Source organism: Anser cygnoides, chromosome 2 (assembly GCF_040182565.1).
Source record: "Anser cygnoides isolate HZ-2024a breed goose chromosome 2, Taihu_goose_T2T_genome, whole genome shotgun sequence".
In the NCBI taxonomy this organism is placed as follows: Eukaryota; Metazoa; Chordata; class Aves; order Anseriformes; family Anatidae; genus Anser; species Anser cygnoides.
This window is the reverse complement of record NC_089874.1, coordinates 5,307,954-5,327,558: the sequence shown is the minus strand read 5'-3', so window position 1 is coordinate 5,327,558 and position 19,605 is coordinate 5,307,954. Positions and strand designations below refer to the sequence as shown.

Genomic DNA, 19,605 nt, shown 5'->3' with positions numbered 1-19,605 from the left:
CTGACCTTTCTTACCAAAGGGACCAGCAGCTACCGACCACGTCAGAGAAAAGCGTATCTTGTTTAGACAACTCAGTTTTTACCAACAAACAAGCCTCACCCTCAAGACTTTGTAACGCTAACTGAAGTACTCTTAACTACGTATTTGCTTCCCCCACTTATATTTGAGGTACTACATAGCTGTGTTGTTGGCACAAGTGATAAGGAAGACAGAATGGACTGGGGTTCTGTGCTTCACCATGGTGGGAAGACAGAGCAGAGTCTGCAAGAGTTTGCTGGCTAAGGGCTTCTGGGGTGGCCTACACGAAGCACGTACACGTCCCAAGTGGGAACTGCACAGACAGACCGTGAAAGAAGGCAATGCATTTTCATTTAAAACTCTTTTCTTCAGTTAAAACTGTCTTCTTTTAATGAAAAGCTTCAGAGTTTTAAACATGTTCTACAGAAACGTTTCACAGCCAGTTTTGAATACAACTACATTCCAGACTTGCATGTGGTTTAATTCATTTTATACAAGACAATGTTTACATCTTCTTGATTTAGTAATTTATGATTTTTTACTTCTATTATTGTTTTATGATGGGAATGATAACTGTAATGTCTATCTATTCCTTTTTTACTCCTGCCAAAGCACCCCAAACTTTATTCCTTTAATATGCATTTAACATAAAAGACTAATATCTCTTAAAGCTTCAAATATGCAGGGGCATAAAACGATGAGAATTACCCTCCTTCAGATGTTGCTGCTTTCATAAAGGAGTACTTTAAATACCCTGCATCTCTGGTTGTGTTAAAAAAAACAACAAAAAAACACAATTATCTGCATTTGAAATATGAAGCCTATTTCATAACAGAATTATGAATTCTAAAATGTGTTTTAAATAAAGCCTTTTGTACTGAAAATCACAAATTTATGTATGCTCTTACAGCTTTTAAGTAGGGACCTGGCTGGGTAAAGCAGACACATTTCAATGAAAAACACCTACAAGTAACTGCACAATTATTCAGGCAGAGCACTGTGCATATAGGTGTAAAAACCCCTGGTCTGGAAATCCATCAGATTTTTGACGACCACAATGGCCTTACTTCAGTACCCCTTATGAAACAAAATCCAAACAGCACCACAGAAGCACACTGGACAGAGTGCCAGACACTGAACAACTCCAGCTGTTTCCTCCAACATTTATTTTTCTCTTAAATACACCCATCATGGTGCTTCACACTAAGATAACGTGACGATAGCCCTAAGACTCTAACACTACAGAAGTTCTAACATTTTCCCAATGTTATTTACCTCACAGAAAAAAAGCAGTTTTCTTCTCCCGCAGAAAACACTGAACAGTGTTCAAGCAGAATAATCTTTGGATTTTTTTCTTAAATATCTATTTAACATCTTTTAAATACCCATTAAATATCAAAACATGAATAAATGGGACGATTAAATTTGAAAATGAGCCCACTGAGCAAGCACTCTGCAATAAAGGCAAACCTCAGTCCTACAAGAAAGGATTTACAATATGTCAACCATTAAAGATTTATTTCTTTAAAATGGTTAAAAAATTATGAACCACCTAAATGGAAGCTCATTTTCTTTCAAGAACCAGAAAATCACAGCACAGTTATCCACAGCACACAGAAAACAGACTTCTAGTTTTACATTTCAGATAAAAATAATGAAGTATTAGACTTAGTATTATGTAAATTTAGACTTTTACATTGAGCTTTCCCTTCCTATTTTTGATTCTCAGTTAATTAGGACGGCATGGTCCCTCCCTTCCCTATCCAGCTATGATTCTAATCTCCCTGAAAAATTTTGAAGTACGACTTCAGTCTGGGTACAGCAGACAGGGAGCTGGCACTGATGTTAAGAGGCCCCTGTACACCACCACAAATTGGCATATACTATTAGGCACAATAAAGAAAGAGAAAAATTTGAGTTTCAGTTGGAGGCATAGGAATATTTGTTCTAGTATCTCCATATAAGGTCTTCTTTAAGTCAACAAAGACAGAGCGTTGCCAAATTTCAACCACAACATGAATTATGGTTTGCATATTTAAATGCTGGCAACTAAATAGTGCAGGATTAAAATGCTGGATTTTTGCTAGTGGTGAAAAATGGAGTGCAATCAGAATTACAGGACTGAATTTAGTGCTAACTCTAGCTTGCTGCTTGTAAGGAAAAATACTATTGATTCTTACAAATTCTCCAGTATCAAAGTATAAAACTATTCCTTTTATAATGTCTGACATTTAATAATCAGAAATACTACCAGTACTCTGAGCCAATTTAGGTTGTTATTTGGGTATTACTGAATTCTCTGATTCTAACTTTAGACCTACTTAAACAATAGAAAAATACCACTACTTCCACCCCATGCTGAATTGTGAAGGGTTATACAAGTTGCTTCACAAGATGACTGACTCATCAGCAACAGCTAAATGCTATTTGCTTTCCTGCTGTGAAAGCTGAATACTTAAACCCAGTTACTATGACCAGAACAGCAGCCTGCCATTTGCTTACCCCATGATACGCGATGCAATCTTCTTCAGTAATGGAGCACAGCAGTCACTGGTGCCCACAACGTACTGGTTTGAGCTCTATCTACCCAGCATAGGGCTGTGCTGAATTTCCATTCCCTCCATGCTCCAGAACTATGGCATCGTTTAAACATAAAACGCCAAACTGTATTGTCAGAGCAACAAGTTCTGTACCTGTTCGATGCTGGTCCTTGTTGGGATAGTTACGGTCTAAAGCTACAAAGCTAGTGACCGTTCAGAGCCTTGTTTCAGCCTCAGAATCAAAAAATAGCAGTGCCTGTGGTACTCCCCTTAAAACTAAGTTAGGATGAATAATCGTAGAAGGAACAATGAGAACTACCAGGCGTCCTGGGAGAGCCTGCAAGACCAGTTAATGTGCTAAGAGGCTTAACAGCTCCTACAGCACTCCTTGGCAGAGGTAAGGTGCAAGAGATCACTTTCAAATGTACTCACCTTAAATGAACTGTGCACTAAAGTTTCATCTAAATCAATGACCACACACTTCTTCCCATAGTCTGATGCTGTCAGTTCTGGCAGGAGGTATTTAGCTGGTGGCTAAAAAAAGAGGAAAGAGGAAGACAACAAAAAAATGTAAAACCTCTACTGAAGGGGCACTCTTCTGCCAACATTACTCTTCCAGTAGTCACTCATTGGGAACTGAAATACGTGATTCAAAGTTGAATGCATTTCTGGGCTCGCTGCAAGGACACATATGGAAATCAACGGCTCATGCAATGCAGATACATATTTTTTCTATTTTCTAAAATGTTTAGAATGTTTTCCAAAGCACTTGAGATGAAAATGGTAAAACATCATCACTAATTGAAAACAACAGTGAAAAACTGGACATTTGATACAACGACATCTTTTCCCAGTGGCCCTCCTTCCAATGCCTCAGTTTTATTCGATGCTGTTATCATCCTGCTTCATCAGTACTATTTCTGGCCACATCACATCGATGGACATTTACACAAATTCTGATGGCCACGAAAAATGCTGAAGTGGAGAAGCCATCCCAAAGGAAGACAGCACTACTGATTTTATCTTCCAGAACACATCTCCATTCTAATTTTTACTTATGAGGGTGCTGACCAAAACCTTGGGTAGTATTCAGAATCAAGGTATTAAGCCTGCAGTAACGAAAGCTTTCCTAAACCCATGCTCTTCTGCAACATACTGCCCTTATAAAAACGGTACCAATTACATAAAGGAAGAATTGACTTTTCTTTTTTCCCCTGAAATCAGTGCAGTCGCATAGTCTTCAACCCCCAATTGAACATCCCAATCTGCAGCAGACTTGCATTATTTTAGGATTCTGCACTGATTAGTTCATGAAAGAACAGACATGGAGAGAACTCCTCCATTTGGAGCTGAACCACTGCTGGCTTAAAGAGGTCTTTTTTGATTACGGGAAAGGACTAGTTTTATAGAAAAGCATCAGTAAAGAGAAGCTCGAGACTGAGCGGAAATTAGATCAATTAAGAATATAAAAAATTGGACACAGAACTCTAACTTCATTCTCTTGCCATCTCTCTATCTGTTCTATTCAGATGATGTTGCTCTGGTGAGGATGCATCCACCCTGTCCTTTGTTCCTTCTGGACACAATAGCCTTTTGTTGAGGTGCTATCGGAGACCTGAGGTCACCACTTGGCAGAGAGCAGTGTGACAACAGATGAGTAAGATACCCACTGAGCACATCGCAGCAGCAAGTACAGATTCTCCCTTAATCACCGATTTACTTCGGATGCTGTCTCAAATTGATAGATACTGGCCAGCAATGCCTAGCAAGGTCTTGTTTAAATGAAGTAGCTAACAAATGAGACTCTGGACTGAGACAGAGGAGTCCTTAGCTAAATAAAGTATAAGTTACCAGGCAATTTATAGGAGGGCTCACTGAAACTGATTTAGTTCCTTCCAATTAACATCACTTTCTGGAGCTAAGAAAACAGAAGCTGCCTTGCTTACAACAGCCACTTGTCTTAATACATTTCCTCTCAGCACACATCTAACAGTGACCTTTAAGAAAAAACTACCGCTGCTTAATGCCTGTAAAGTGTGCATCCATCACAGTGATCTAATGGGACCAAAATTTACACGACACCCTTTCTAGGATATAGAGTCCCACGTATACATTACTTCCACAACTGCCTGAGCTCCAGCTTGGCTTGCTTGCTCGGCAGCATGCTAGCACAGTAGACCAGGACCAGTTCTAAAGAATTCAGGTTTTTCACTCCTACATCAAAACCTTGAAGGCATTCCACCTACATTTTTCATCGTAAGAAATATCCATACTTACAATCTAAATAGACTAAAAGCTTATCAGAAGAAAATCACATCCACTTAAAGACAATCTTCTTCAGAATCCATGCTTTGATACACGTTTCTTGCCTGTCTTTGAAGTGAAAAAGGCAGGGACATCCCCCAAAAAACTTTTTTTTTTTTTTTTTAAACAAAATTGCTCCATTCATTTCTATACTTTTAGGACTGCTAGTATTTAGTGTGATTTTTTGAGTGAAGTTAATCTGCATTACATATATATATATATCGAGAATATATGGAAATAGATTTTCTTTCGTGTAAAAATACATATATGGAAAATGTGAGCACCGTCAGGTCACAGTTATCCTTGTTCTTTATCTGGAATCTAATACAGCTGCCATCAGAGAAAGGATGAACAAACACCAGGGGCTACAAAGACTTTGGTGAGAGGCCCTGACCTCTTTGCCTGCACTCAGTCCCCTCTTCCTCAGCCACCTTGAAGGCAGCAGCTGTGAGAGGAACAAGCTTACCCGAGGTAGCTGCACAGGCATGCTGATTACCGTGGTATTTTGTCCCCTTTTTCACCATTACCTTAGGAGACAACGTGCAAATATCGACCTGACTCCATCTAAGAGGCCTATTCCTCCAGGTTTGCCCTGGGGAAGGTCTCCCACCAGAGCAGGTCGTTTTGAATTCCATCTCATCCTGTTTTCAAAGACACGTGGCCAACTGCTTGCGCATTTGAAGACAGAAGAAATACACTTTCCATTTCAAATGCTGCATCTCTTCTGCCTTCGACTTTAAAAAATGATTTTCAATGTGATAATCTGCCTGGAACCTGTTCTGAAGCTGCAGGGCCTGCAAGTTGTGAGACCACAAAATGTCTGGTGACTCTGGAGCAAAGATGACATTTTTAAGGCTTACAGGCCTTGTACGTAGAATATCAATCCATATGCTTTGCCATTCAAACCTTCTGATGTCAAAAAATTTCCACATTTTCCAGAGTAGCAAAGCTTTTATGCAGAAAATGGCATTACTCAATACCCTCACTGATGGAGCCACATCTGAGGAGAGCTGTAATTTACAGATTTTCATTGTAGCTGATGGTGAAGAGATACTACAGACTGCCACAGAATTCAGTAGAAAAATACTCTGTGGTATCTCAGTACTCTAAGTCCTAGCTTGGTCTTCAATCCCAACAAAAACTAAATTGTATACAAGTTAAAGGTTTTGAACTTGTCAGTGTTTGGGATCAGGTCTCATGGCTGATCGCTCAGCTGACCTTGCAGTGAAATGACTACTGCACCGTTTCAGTCCCATAGAGATCGTGTATTATTGGCTAAAGAAAAACAAAAAAATGAAGGGGAGCAGGAAAACAAGACTTCTGGCTGAAGCTGAGAGTTGGTCAACACAAACCTCTCAAGAATTTACTCTACAAAGCAATCATAACCCTTCTTCTCTGCAGGCCCACATTTCCCATAAAAACAAATACCAGAATTTAGAAATCATTTCTCTTTGTACTGAAAATGTTGTCTAGCCTACATGCAGAACATTAATTTGCTGTTTAGGTTCCCTTCAGTTCTCTTTTGTTGTACTCTGCAGCTAACAGCTTCTCCCAGCAGGTAGGCACAGAACACTAATAGAGGGTAAGAGCTCCCCATTAAATCCTCGGTGCCAGGAGAAGCCAGCCGCTATTATGAAGCAGGCAGTTCACAAACTTTCTTCTGGAAAAAGGTAAAACAAGAAACGATCCGAATGTAGTTAAGGAAAAGTGAAAACCAGATATCCCAATGCTAAGATTTAACTTCTGCAGGGATTCTGAAGACTGTTTTCAGTGCTGCTTCTTCATACTGCAATTTTAAATACAGGAAAAAAATAAAAGGATACTTCCATCTTTTTTTAAGCAAGTATATGTCTATTGCTTTGTGTTTCCATCTACATTTTCATTCAAAAGAAATGAAAAGAATGAAATCTTCATTCAAAAGAATGAAAATGGGTGAAGTTGCTAAGGGTTTACTTTGATATCTCTACTGTACTCTTTTCCAAACAAAGCAGAGAAAAGCCCAGGAAAGCACAGGCATCTTGAGCTACAGCCAACGCATTTTGAAATTGAGTCTTCCACAAAACCCCTGGGATTACTATTCTGCTCACGTGTCAGCTGGCATTTTTTCCTAGTTTTGTGTTTATTTCACCCTTAAAAATAAATAATTTTGCGGTATTATAAAAAAAAAATAAAAATCAGTTACACTGCTGTTTAATTTATGCCTTATCTGGAAACAGTTTCATAATAAACAGAATAAAGTTCACCTTTAAAAAAAAACGCACCAAAGTTGCATGGTTTCTGTTTTCTGAAGAACTGGAATGTTTCCTGATTAGCACTTATCTCTATCAATAACCAAGTGAAAATTCATACCTAACTAAGTTTTATGTTTTTTACATACAGTTTTATAAATTATATAAAGTTTTTTGTTTTTAAATTTAGTGCAATTAATACAGCAAATACTGGATTCAATTTTTGGATTCAAAGATATACTTTACCTATCAAAACTTCATTTTGTGGCCAAACAGGTGACCCTAGCAGACTGCCAGACTTTATACGCACATGATAAAACTCTAGAAAACCTCTTACTTTGACTGGAGGCTTCAACTTGCAAGTTTAATGAGTAGAGAGCAGGCAGGGCTCTTTTCAGAGTCACTAAGGAATTCTCTAAACACTTGAAGTGATTACATTTGCGATGAACCCTATAAAAAGTAAACGTCCAATTTAATTGCGACCAACCTCACTCTGTTTAAAGGATTTTCTCCTGGTATGTATAATGCACACAGCTCAAACAGCCTACTTCTCACCCACATCCCCGTGTAGCAGAGCATCAAGAACTTCTACCTGCCTGGGTCCTGACCACAGATTTCAGAGCATCTCAGAGTGAACCTCTGGGCTTTGGTGCTTAGGACAAACAAGGTCTTGTAAGACCAGCAAGAAGGACTGCTTTAATTTTGGACTACATTTTTTTTTTTCCAAATACAATGGTGGCTTTGCCTCTCCTTTCCTTCCACTTGCTCCATATACAGCGTGCTTCGGTCTTGACTTAGAAGCCAACACAGTGCTGCTTGCTGGACCAGCTTTGAGAGCGAGAAGCTCCCCAGCGCCAGTCCCTTGACATCCCCTGAGTGTCCTGCTGGGGAGAAGGCATCAAATGGCCCAGGAGGAGAGGAACAAGTGCATTTAGGCACCTGTCTCCCGAGAGCTGGCTGCCACGATTGCTAGGATAAGTTAATTTTACTACCTTCAGGTTCTGGGAATACAGTTCAGCAAAATTACATCTGAACCACAATAAACAACAGAAAGAAAGAAACCAGAACCCCCTTCTTGAATCCTTCATTTTCCTACCACCACCCAAGCCTAGCAGAGCACTGCTTTACCGTCATGAAGACGGCGTTCTAGCAAAGCTTCTGGTTTCGTGTCAGTATCTGACAAAGCTGCACTCACATTTGTAGTTTCAAAACTGTCTTCGGCATGAACTCTTACATTTACTCCTGGGTGATGTTTTATTTTAGCTCAGATCACAGCCAGACCGTGTTTCATGTTCAAATGACTGCCAGTACAGGAGCTACCGCGATCGGATTCTGGTGGCTACGTACAAGGAGGAGTACTTCAGAAATCGGTATTTTAAATTTGTGAATTGGCATCTTCCTTGGCCTGAAACTTTTTATTTTAAGACTTGCAGAGATGCAAATTATGTATGTGTCTATGTGTATGCATACAACACGCGCACAAATGTAGGCATTAGCCATATAAGAAGTAATATCATGTTATTATTAATAAGGAACAAAGAGTAATTCCTAACAGTTCTTACAAGGGGTGAAGGCGGGAAGCGATCTGCAGAGTTTTCACCACCTTCTGACACTACAGCACTAATGGGATTCTTCTGAGAGCCCTTGTAATGCTGGGCTACATGAGAAGCAGGAAAAGAGGTAAAAATGGTATCTTGGGAATACTCAGATCTTTAGGGCTACCGAGTATCCCCAGAAAGAGGGTTGTGCCAATAACTCCACACACCAGCAGTGGTGTGCTACTTCCTGGAAAACTCTGCAATAATAAAGTATTAAAAAAGGCAAAAGAGCTCAAAAAATACTTCCAGCTTTTAAAAAGCCTATGTCTTTGTCCCCCTAAAAACAAGCAGAAAAGGAGCAGCTTTTTGGCCAAAAATGGCTATCCCACATTAAATTAAAGGGTTACGTTTGATGAACTTGTTCTTTTATTTAGGTTTGAAAAATAATTCAAATGCCAAACAGCATTCCACAGTTAATCCAGGAAAGATAAGCAGGAATACTGAGGACCATAAACCAACAGCTGATAATGAGAGCATCATCTCCAACAAGCAGAGTAATACAGATATGGTCGGCGTACTCTATTTTCCTAAAATGGCTTGTTTCAACACAAGTTATGGAGCTCCTACCTCCTCTTTTCCAACTCGAATATTTGGAAAAATAAGAGGAAGGATTTTTTGTAAATATGTTCCACTGAGTCAGCTTTTGTCACTATTGAAATAAGCAGCTTCAATTGTCAGACTACTACACGCATTTTTAAAATGCTAAAATTTCAGAAACAAATTTAACTGAGGTGCAAGATGAAAACCATATAAAACCCAAACTCTTCTTTTAGTCCGTGTACAACATGTGCAGTTCAATTCATCTCTGAGTATACATCGCAGACAACACAAAATCCTTTTGTTAACATGCAACACAAAACAGACCTGTTAGACTGCAACATAAGATGACTCAAAGCAAAAGTTATGAAAATTATTAAAAGAAAAAGGGATAAAAATACATACACTTGGTATAGGCATGACCTGCATCTGGTCACCCTGGGGAAAAAGAAAAAAAATCACTGTAAGGGTAATGGCTTTTAAAGGGTAGAACAAAGGTCTGAAGCAGTAAATGTAGCACTCAAACATTTTAAACCAAAAGTTCAAAGTATTCAAGAAACCAGGGTAAAAAAAAAAACAAACAAAAAACAGGATCTTGTATTTTAGTTGCTAAAACGATTGGTTAGTATATCGCTATTCATGATTTGTAGGAGACTGGACTGGTAAAACCCATGCTATGATTAAAAGAGATGATAATAAGAAAGTACCTGTATTTACTGTAACTTTTTCAGCTTCAAGGTCTACTAGTGGGTATATCTGTCTCGTTTCACAGCAGCAGCAGCAAGAGGCTCAGCCAGACCTTGGCAGCAGGGCAGAAGCCCACTTGTTGACGTTAACCTGACTTGAGATGACGGCCTCAGAAAAAACATCATTTTCAATTACACAACAGCAAAAAGGCCAAGATGGATGGATGGATGATGACAAAACCGAGGAATCCCACTTTCTTCAGCCAGAAAGAGGCAGCAGTATCAATGCTCTTCTCATAATCTTATTTTTTTTCCAGTGTGCTTGGAAGCACTGGGAAAAAAGCAAGATGACAGTCGGGACCTTGGCCAACTTGACGCTTTCTTCTCATCCAGGGACCTGACATACTAAGGCAAAAGACACTTCCTTTTACAGCCTCCAAATGCAGAAAGGTTGATCGCGAGGTCATCGACTTAATGTGAAAGAGATGTGGGAAGCAGGAATTGTGTTTTCTAATCATGCATTTCTCTCTCTCTCTCTCTCTCTCTCTCTCTCTCAAAGAGATTTGTTTTCTGGTGGGCACTGCACATAAAAAAAGAAGCTGACCAACTGTTGCTAATGTAGAAATGATTTTTTTTCTTTCTAATTACTTGGAAAGCAATGGTACTGACTACCAGAAGGCTATTTATCAAAAGGACTGCTTTCAACATTGAACATCCTCTTCTGGCTGAAAAGGTCTTGTGCTTGCTTGTGTTGGAACCTCACAGAGTTGACAAATAAAAATATGAATGACAAATGAAAAGAACTCCGTGCTATTTTTACGTACCTTTTATTGCTAAAATAGCAGATTTTTATTGACCTTTGACCAAATCCCAGACAAGCTGCTGAAGCAGCTGAAGAACAGACAGACACTAGGTGAACTATCAAAATGTTTCCTTTAGTAAAAAGCACCTGACTTAAAAAAAAAAAAAAAGGCAAACAATAAGATTAGTTATTTTAGTTATTTCGAACTATCCTCAAGATAACTACAGAAGAAAAAAAAAGAAAACAGTAATTCAGCATATTCACATATATCCACAGAGCAGGACGTCATCTTGAGTTCACGTGCCATTTGAGAAAGGAGTGAATGTGAGTAGGTGCCAGTCAGATCAGCTGGCCTGGGATCAGACTGTTATCAAGGATATGGTTATGTAGGCAGAGCACCGATCGCGAACCTGAGGGTTGTTTTGTTGTTGGTTTTTTTTCCTTCACTCACTGTTAGACTAAAATACAACTGGGGCTTCTCTTCTGTCAACAGATAAAGCAGTATGAGAGGTAGAGGCATACGGTAAAAGATTATCTTAATTGTGGGCACAAAAATAGCCGTGTATCACATCAGGTTTTCCCACAAACTCCCAGAGGCACTCGTGGCGATGTAAGTTGCTTTTTGTTTTGGCAATCTCGTGAAACAAGAGCTGCACTCTACGGTGTTGCTATAAGCCTGCCTTCCATGAGAATCTAGAATCAAGCTGATAAAGCCCTTGAATCACTCTTTGCTGTATTTTTCTTGCAGAATTTATTATATCATAAAGTTCTTGAGGAAAACAATTGAATTCCCTAGATGGAACACTAGAAGTACATATACAAAAATCAAAATGGTTATGACGACACTTGGAAAAACAAGCAGAGAGATAGACCTAAGAGTCTGCCGGTAAAGTGTAAATGGCCGTGAACAGACAAATGCTTTTTAAAAACTAAACTGCTGTGGGAAACTTTAAAAAATGTCCTGCCTCATTTCCTGATGCCTTGGAACAGGAAGGGAAGTAGGTCATAATGCTGTCGTTTGAAATAGATGACAGATGACTGCATTTGCTGAAGTCTTTCCATGAGCTTCTGATGCTGGTAATAGGACAAAGCTATTGAAATGCCAAAATTCCCCCATTGTGTAACTAAGATATCCAGGAACTGATTTGTCCAGCCACTGAAATCTGTGTTTTTCGTGTCACGATACATGCAGTGATAAATCTCACCCTTTCCCTGAGCCATGTAGTTTCAGTTTGAGATGCAGTGCTAAGGCAGCACAGGGGATCGATGATTGCCAAGTGACAAACCACAGTATTTTGCTTGTTTGAGAACAACCTGCGTTCAAAGAGAAGGAGATGTTTTGTTTTAAAGAACAACCTATTCATAGAAGAAGCTGATCAAATGAACGATTCATCATATTGATTTCTTCAACCCAAGTTTATGCTAGGCTGTTGATAGTTAATATATTACCATCCTTAACCTATTCGAATCTTTCACTGACTTGGATCACGGCGCTTTCTCTCTTAATATAGAAGACTTTTGGAAGGCAAAGGACAAGGTTCGAATGAAGAGGCAGAGTAAGAGAAACCAAACGTATCTGCGTGGAGATTTTCTTATTTTCTAAATAGATTCATCATACTGCATGCTGATGATGACCGGTGGAATCGGACAGTAGGCATTTCCAGCTCTGATAGCAAGGGTTAAGCAGAAGAAAAAAGTACTGTTATTTATATTTATCTCACTTTTCTTCTTCCACACTGGGGAATGAGACTGGTTCCACATCTGTTCAGCAAGCGTGCTGTTAGGTCTCCCCATCAGAGTCCACACACATCTTGCTCCTTTATGTCTTCTGGATGAAGCAGATACTACTTCAGATCTAAAGAACACGTTCCCTACAAGCTCTGTTTTTCTCACTCCGGTGAACCATGTTCACGTGAGACAGAGAAGATCCTTTGCCCTGCACTTTCAAGTGTGTTATAAATAGCGATCCCTAAAGCAGAAGTTTCGGAGACATGACAATAGGTCATCAAAACAGTTTTCCAGCATCTCCTTGGAGATGGCAGCACCCTGCAGTGGAAAGCAGTGGGGAGAAAGACACCTAACGTTTGTAGTGGTTGGGATGGCTGAGGTGGAAATTCAAGGACTTGACCTTTCTGGCTTCTCTCCTGTAACAGGGAAAGCAGTAGGGGCAGCTGCTGCCCCCAGAATAAACCTTCTTCTAATTCCGTCGTCTTCTCCATTGAGAGCGGATCAAGACCTTCTCCCCTAATCCAGCAAGTATAAAAAAGCCCTTTCCTCATTCACGCTTCATCTTGCTGAACACGAGCCATGTGCCCGATCTGTATCCAACTGTGAAAGAAAAGCAGAGATTACTGCAGTGGAACTGGGCTGTGGGAGAAATGGCCGAGTGCCGAGAGGCGCCAGAGCTCCGCAGCCACCAGGACTGAAAGGGGAGGGAAGGGAGCCCGTTTGCACCGAACTTTTCCCACTTTTCCCTGGTTAGATCTCTCCTTGAAGCCTGCAGATGCTTCAGAAGTCAGGTAACAAACCTGGCCAGAATAAAACTTAATCCAGCAGCGTGCCCAGCAATTACACATTTGAGTCAGACTGCTCGCTGCGGAACAGAAATTGAGATTGCTCAGAAGAAAACAAAAACCGCTGCCTCCCTCCCAACACTGCTGCCCCAAAAAAGCTGGCTGGAAGGTCTTGGCGAGCTGCCTGCTGCTGAGAAGGCAGGAAAAAATTAGCCAGGATTTCAGGAGGCTGAACATTGTGTGCTCCCAATGACACACCGCACTCGGCACCCGAGCTGCAGACAGGCCGATATACCCACTGTAACAGATATTCCATCTTAGAGCTTATCTTTGGGCTGCATTAAAAAGCTGCCGTGTTTTAAGGAAAACAAGCATACAATAGTTTCAGTAAATACAAGTTATTATTGAAAAATGTTGTATCGAAACTTTAGAGACAGAGCGGACCATTCACTTCCAGTATTAGAGTCACGCTTGGACAAGCAGCTGCTCTGTGAGTAGAGGTTTTGGAAAGTGAACTCAATACTTAAAGAAGTTTTTGGGCTTTTTATTCTTTTCTAATGGAGCAAAGTCAGTGCTGTAAAACCCTTGTATTCAAAACCATGCTCAATTTGGTGTTTCTTCCAATCCTATGGAGAAGTGACATGCCATTTAACTTGCCACACATAATCAAGTCACATTATTTGGTAAAACACTAAATGAAGCACTGATTTCATTTCATCTCTTTTTTTTTTTTCCTAACACAGCAAGAAAAAAAAATCTCAGCACAATTACTCAGAACAAAATCTCACAACTCTGTTTTCAATTGCTTTATAAAATAACTCTTCGCTGCTTCCCTTCCTTTACGACAGGTTAACATCGAAAGAATGGAGACTCCTAATTAGAAGGAAGTAAGCTTGTCACACCAAGTTAAAAATGTGCCAGAAGCAATGCAGAACGCTGAATTTCTGTGAAACCAGCAGAAGTTCTCTCGGTTTCTTTCCTTCCCCTCCAGTCTTTATCACTGGTTTCCATATAACGGTTCCATTGAACAGTAAAGGCAGAAGGAAAGTACATCCAAGCAATTTTATACTCCAGTTTCTAACTATATAACATCATTGTGCAATTTCATTTTCCCAGTTTTGAAGGGAAAGGTTACAGGACCCAATTGCACCACGGTCAGAGGTCACCTGTGATGGATCAATAATTAATACAATAACACAAGAGTGATAGCAGATGTAATGAAGTGACCATCTGAACAGCAGCCCAACAGAATTTAAACTCTTCTAAGCTGGCAGGCAGATGAATGCAACAAGATCTTTAAACAAACAGCAGAAGAGTTTAAGTAGTGTGTTGTAAAGCTCTCCCTTCTTTTCTATAGCTGCTCATTTAGTCCTTTTCGGATGCTTAATTTCACTGATATAGAAGCTGATGCCCATGCTGCATGTACTTTCCTCCAACTTCCACACCACCTCCAAATCTAAGTAAGATGCTCACTGTAACTCAATCAGACCCAAGCCTCCTGCACAGATCTGGACCACAGCTCTCCTGGTAGAAAGCACGGGCCTGACGAGTGAGAATATTCAAGTATATCCACCAGTGCTGTTTTTCTGTCTTTAAAAGAATTTCTCACTTATACTAACCACGTTAGCACTGAAAATAAAAGCAGCATAGAAAGGAACATAAAGCTTATTAGCCTGCAGAACTGCATTTAAAATGAAAATGCTACAGAACCTATCTGCGCTCACTTAAAAACTACCCAAAAGCTTAGCTACCCTTGTTTCTTTCTACAGAAACTGTTCATATCGGAGTGTTCATTGTATCTGAAGAAACTGCACTCATGAGTAATTCTTTTTATCATATTAATTGGACTTTTCTGCCCAATTAAGTTGTACTTTGGCAATTCTCTCAATTCGGTGATTTGTGTTTTGGACTCACACAAGCATTGCACAACTCCAAATCACTCACTAAGGTGGTACAGCGTGAGGATGGAAACTTGTGTAAACACATGCAATCACTTGCTCAAGGTGTAAGAAACATTTAGACAGTAATTACGTGTTTTACGAAATGTACTCTGAAAAATTTGGATTCCAGAACATTTTGATTAAAATTTTCCAAAGATTTTTTTTTTATTATTATTCTTTAAACAATTTTTTCTTTCTCTGATTTTCTCTTATTTCAATTTTGCTGTTACTGTCACTTGTACCTCTTTCCATTCACCAGCATAGGACAAAAGGAAACTTCACTAGTTTCCTATCTGTTTTCTTTTTCAGGTGAACATGCTACACAATACTTAACTTTTCCTTCAGCCTATCCAAGCTAGATTTCCCTCACTTCATCTTGGCTAGGAAAAAAAAGTTTTAAAATACACATACAATTCCTCCTCTTGACAGAGAAATTTTCAGCACACTTTTACCCTGCCAGTGTATTTCTGGTCTCTGACGCTTAATTTGCTCTTCTTTCCTCTCTTCCTCCACAGATCCTGTGTGCTGTCTCCTGAGCTTTACAGAATTCAAACATCAACACCAGAATTCCAAAAGAAACCCCAAAGATACGGGCCAAGTAGGCAAGAAATCAGCTGCATCAAATACGAAAAATTAGTATGAAGAGCAGAAGGGTGAAAAGATGGAAACTTCTTTATTTTTGTTATTATTCCTCATCATGGATACATCTATTCTTGCAATCCCTTCAAGTCCTCAAAAACTGGAGGGGAAAGACTTCAGTTTCGAGTGTGAGAGTGCTGAAATACACCACAGCATGGGAACAATGGTACTCCTACGCTTGCACTGAACTGAAATCCATCAGCAACTTAATGCAAATCTGCTCAATATCATCGGATTGAAAGAGGACATTGAAAATTATTTGTGTTGATTTTATGGTATGTCAAAGCAGTTTAATCACTAAAACTTAATGAACGTAATCTGCTGCTCTTAACACACAATGCTTTGAAGTGCTGAAAGTTTAAATTAAATCGACTTCTTAGCTAAACAAAACTATTAACAACCTAGCCAAAAGAGCAAAAGCTGATACCTCTGGACTCAGCACGCATTAAATGCAGGTGAAGTGGTTAAAAAAAGTCAAAACAATTAACAGTTCTCCCCCTTTTTGGATCATTTTTATGTCACTGGGATTTATTTCAATTGACATTCAAAGCAGCTCCACTACGCTCCATTCAGAAATCCTCCCATCTTCCTTTATTTGTGAAAGAGAACCAAAGCTAGGAGACAACTCAGCATCTGGAGCATTATGAGAAGTCTACATTTTTAGAATGCCTTACTCAGGTTTTTAGTGTTATTTGCATATAAAATATATAGTGCCAATACCCTTCATGGTAAGTTAGTTTTAAGTCGCAGCTGTATGAATGCTGTTAGCAATTCATCGTGAAAACGTTCAGCTTCTCAGTAACTCATTACGGTTACCCACGAGGGAAACCTGTTGAGACAAACTTTTAGAAGTTCATAGTTAAACCTTGGTTACAGAAGACCTTATACGACAGGTAAATAAGATAAAAGCCTGACCTTCTGAAGTCCTCCATTCTCCTCCACCAAAGGAGGAAGAGCACTGGTGCTATTGGTAGATGGTGGTTCGACATTGTAGTCACGAAAGCAGCAGAATAAGGTGCTAAAGATACTTCGACTCCTTTGCTTCTTCAAGCTGATATTACACTGGGACACTAGGAGAAAAAACACAATAGAAATAAATTCATGTAACAGACCTATTTTTCCATACATACAACAACTGAATATAAGAGGCATGGTTATTACCCAAGTTCTTCTCGAGCCTTAAGATAAGCCCACAGAAGTTTTCCATCATGTTGAGACCCCCTCCCTCTATTTCAATGCACTCTTTGCTCGTCAAAGTCGCACACGGTGTGTTACTAACAACTTGGATCTCTGCAGAATCACAGGTTTTGTCATATTGACAAAAACAAGTCCCGGGAGCTGCAGGATCAGGGCGGGAGGGTGTCGCTGAGCGAAAAGAAAGGCCAGGACTCCTGTTTCACTAGCTTATTGCTCTACTAGGGTTTAAAAAAACCAAACAGGTAAAAGAAAAAGTTACACACAGCTCAATGAAAGCAAGAGTAGCCTTTTTTAAGACCAGAAGTTGTAGAAAAGGGTAACGTTGCAGAAAAAGAAATACACACAAGACACCTAGTGATTCCCCTAGGACTCAATCAGACCTCGAACAAAACATTAAAATAAATTAAAAAAAGGAGTTCAGAAAAGGCTTTAGAGCATTTTAATAATGCCCGATTTGATCATCAAATATTTGATGAACTGTTGTTAGCCAGAAGTTCTCGTTCGCCACGCTGCCGTGCAATACCCACTGGATTCGGCGTCCAGCTGTGGGTACCACTTTGATCTTGCACCTCCACGAGGCCCTTCTTTGATGTTCAACTACACCACGCTGCACCACACGGTCACACAATGAGAGACAGCCACGCCACGGCCATCGTACAAACTAGTTAGTAAGACGGTAGGATTAGGTAGTTACAAACTACCTGCCTTCCCAGCACCGGCTCCGAGAACGCCGCACAAACCCAAATCCTCCTGGGACAGGCGCTCCCACCACCTGCCCCGAGCTGGCTGGGACCAGCTCACCCTTTCCATTAAGCAGAGAAATACCTGAGCCTATAGGGATTAATTGCTTCATTTTTAGAGTCTACGGATGATTTCATTTAAAATATATGCAAGCAAGCCCGAACAAGTTATTTTTTGTTTCTATTCCCAGCTACGCATCTAAAGCTGGATGAAGAGACTGCGAAAGCAAACAACCCAGCCTTCTTCACGGGCAGCACGTGAGCGTGTTACATTTCAGCTTGCCAGAGGATGACTACGTGTGTTTAATTTGCTCCTGCTGATCACGCCGTGAGAGTGAGCTCAGGGAAGGAAAACCCAGTTATGGTTTTAGATCTTCACCAAGTCCTCCGACCAAAACATGACCGTGGAAGAAACCTTGAAAAGGTATATAAAAAAATAAATATAAAAATATATAAATATAAAATACAGCTTATTTATCTTGGAAGAAACACAACACCCCCCACCCCAAAGTGAGGGGCTGACACCCTTAGGAAGTCCCCTACGAAGATGCTTCCATACCTAGCTCCCTACCTTGCCTCCTCTGTCGAATTAAGAGGGAACCAACACATACACCTCCTTTCTTCCCAATACTACAAAGAGACCAAGTGCAATCGAGGCAACTGGCAACGTGCCTAAATACAAGAAGAAAATTTCTGCAGGAGTTTTGTACGGAGCGGAGAAACCTGCCTGGAGGAACCACGGCGGTCTGGAAGCAGGAGGGGTGCGGGTGCGTGGACGAAGAAGCATCACCAGGCAGATTTTGAGCGAACTTCCACATCAGATTTGTGTCTGTGTTTCCAAAAGTATTTGGAAAAGTCAGCACAAGCTGGACATAAACCGTTTGTCTTCTCAAAACACCTCGGACACATGGTGCCTGATGACAGCGATGTTCTGCTCTCCGTGTAGTGTGTATTTCTGTATTAGCTGATGTATTTTTGCCTTTAAGGGAGGCAGAGCTCTAGTTCAGCTACTTTCTGGAACTGTTCCCATATCAAACACTAAACAGGTTTTATAAACTTTCATCATTTTAAAAATCTTGGATAACAGAATAAAGTTAGCATAGGGCAGAGATTTGTGCATGCGCCTGTTTAAGGAAGTGTTGCACTGCTGCGAAGACACTCGTAAATTGAAACCATTTTTCAGCTAATCTAAACACTGCTCTTCAGTACTCAAACAGAAAAAAAATATGCAAAACTCCACCCATTTGTGATGTACCTACACGTTACAGAAAAAGGCTTATTCTTGAAGTGTCATGCTCTGTCTGCATCAAATCTGTGGGAACACGTCCACAAATCCCCGCGGACACCCCATGCAGCTCTGAGCCGGTTTTTCAAACAGCACTCGAGAACATCTGTCCTGCAGGCATAAAGAAGTTCGTTGCAATATCATCAAGGCAAGGAGAAACTCCTCGCTGACCTCAACCACTGAAATACGCTGATATTAGGACAGGGAGTACAATGCTGTACATCTTGTTACCTACAGCCAGTGCCGATGATGCCCCCAAATAATTTGTATTTTGTTTACGCTTGCCCTGTCTGTATCAATACCTGCAGATCTGTGATGCACTGAGCTCTGTTTCACGGGAACAATTTTGATATCCCACACCTGTGAGCCACTCACTTTCCCTTGCTTTCCTCTGATCCGTCCGTTCACTTAAAAATATGACAGCAATTAAACAAAGCTGAATGCTTAGAATAGGAATGTCCTTACGCAGCATTTATCATTTGTTCTCCTCCCGGACTTCTTAAGGTACAAGAACGTAATATTGAATTTCATTCTGCAAACAATTTTTATGCATAAGAAGCCAAGCCTGCACTGTACAA

The 19,605-nt window shown here is 40.2% G+C and overlaps 1 protein-coding gene across 3 annotated transcripts in view; it reads right to left on the bottom strand.

Annotated features, from left to right (window-relative positions):
- CTDSPL (CTD small phosphatase like) overlaps positions 1 to 19,605 on the bottom strand; it is a 78,212-nt gene that overhangs the window by 17,332 nt on the left and 41,275 nt on the right. For 2 of the 3 annotated variants that reach the window (XM_048062257.2, XM_013182418.3), the window contains exons 2-4: positions 16,721 to 16,875; positions 9,631 to 9,663; positions 2,991 to 3,092 (exon numbers count right to left, since the gene is read on the bottom strand). In XM_048062257.2, coding sequence (XP_047918214.1) covers positions 2,991 to 3,092; positions 9,631 to 9,663; positions 16,721 to 16,875 — 290 coding nt within the window. The remainder of the gene's footprint in view (positions 1 to 2,990; positions 3,093 to 9,630; positions 9,664 to 16,720; positions 16,876 to 19,605) is intronic. The other variant, XM_048062258.2, reaches the window with a different exon arrangement.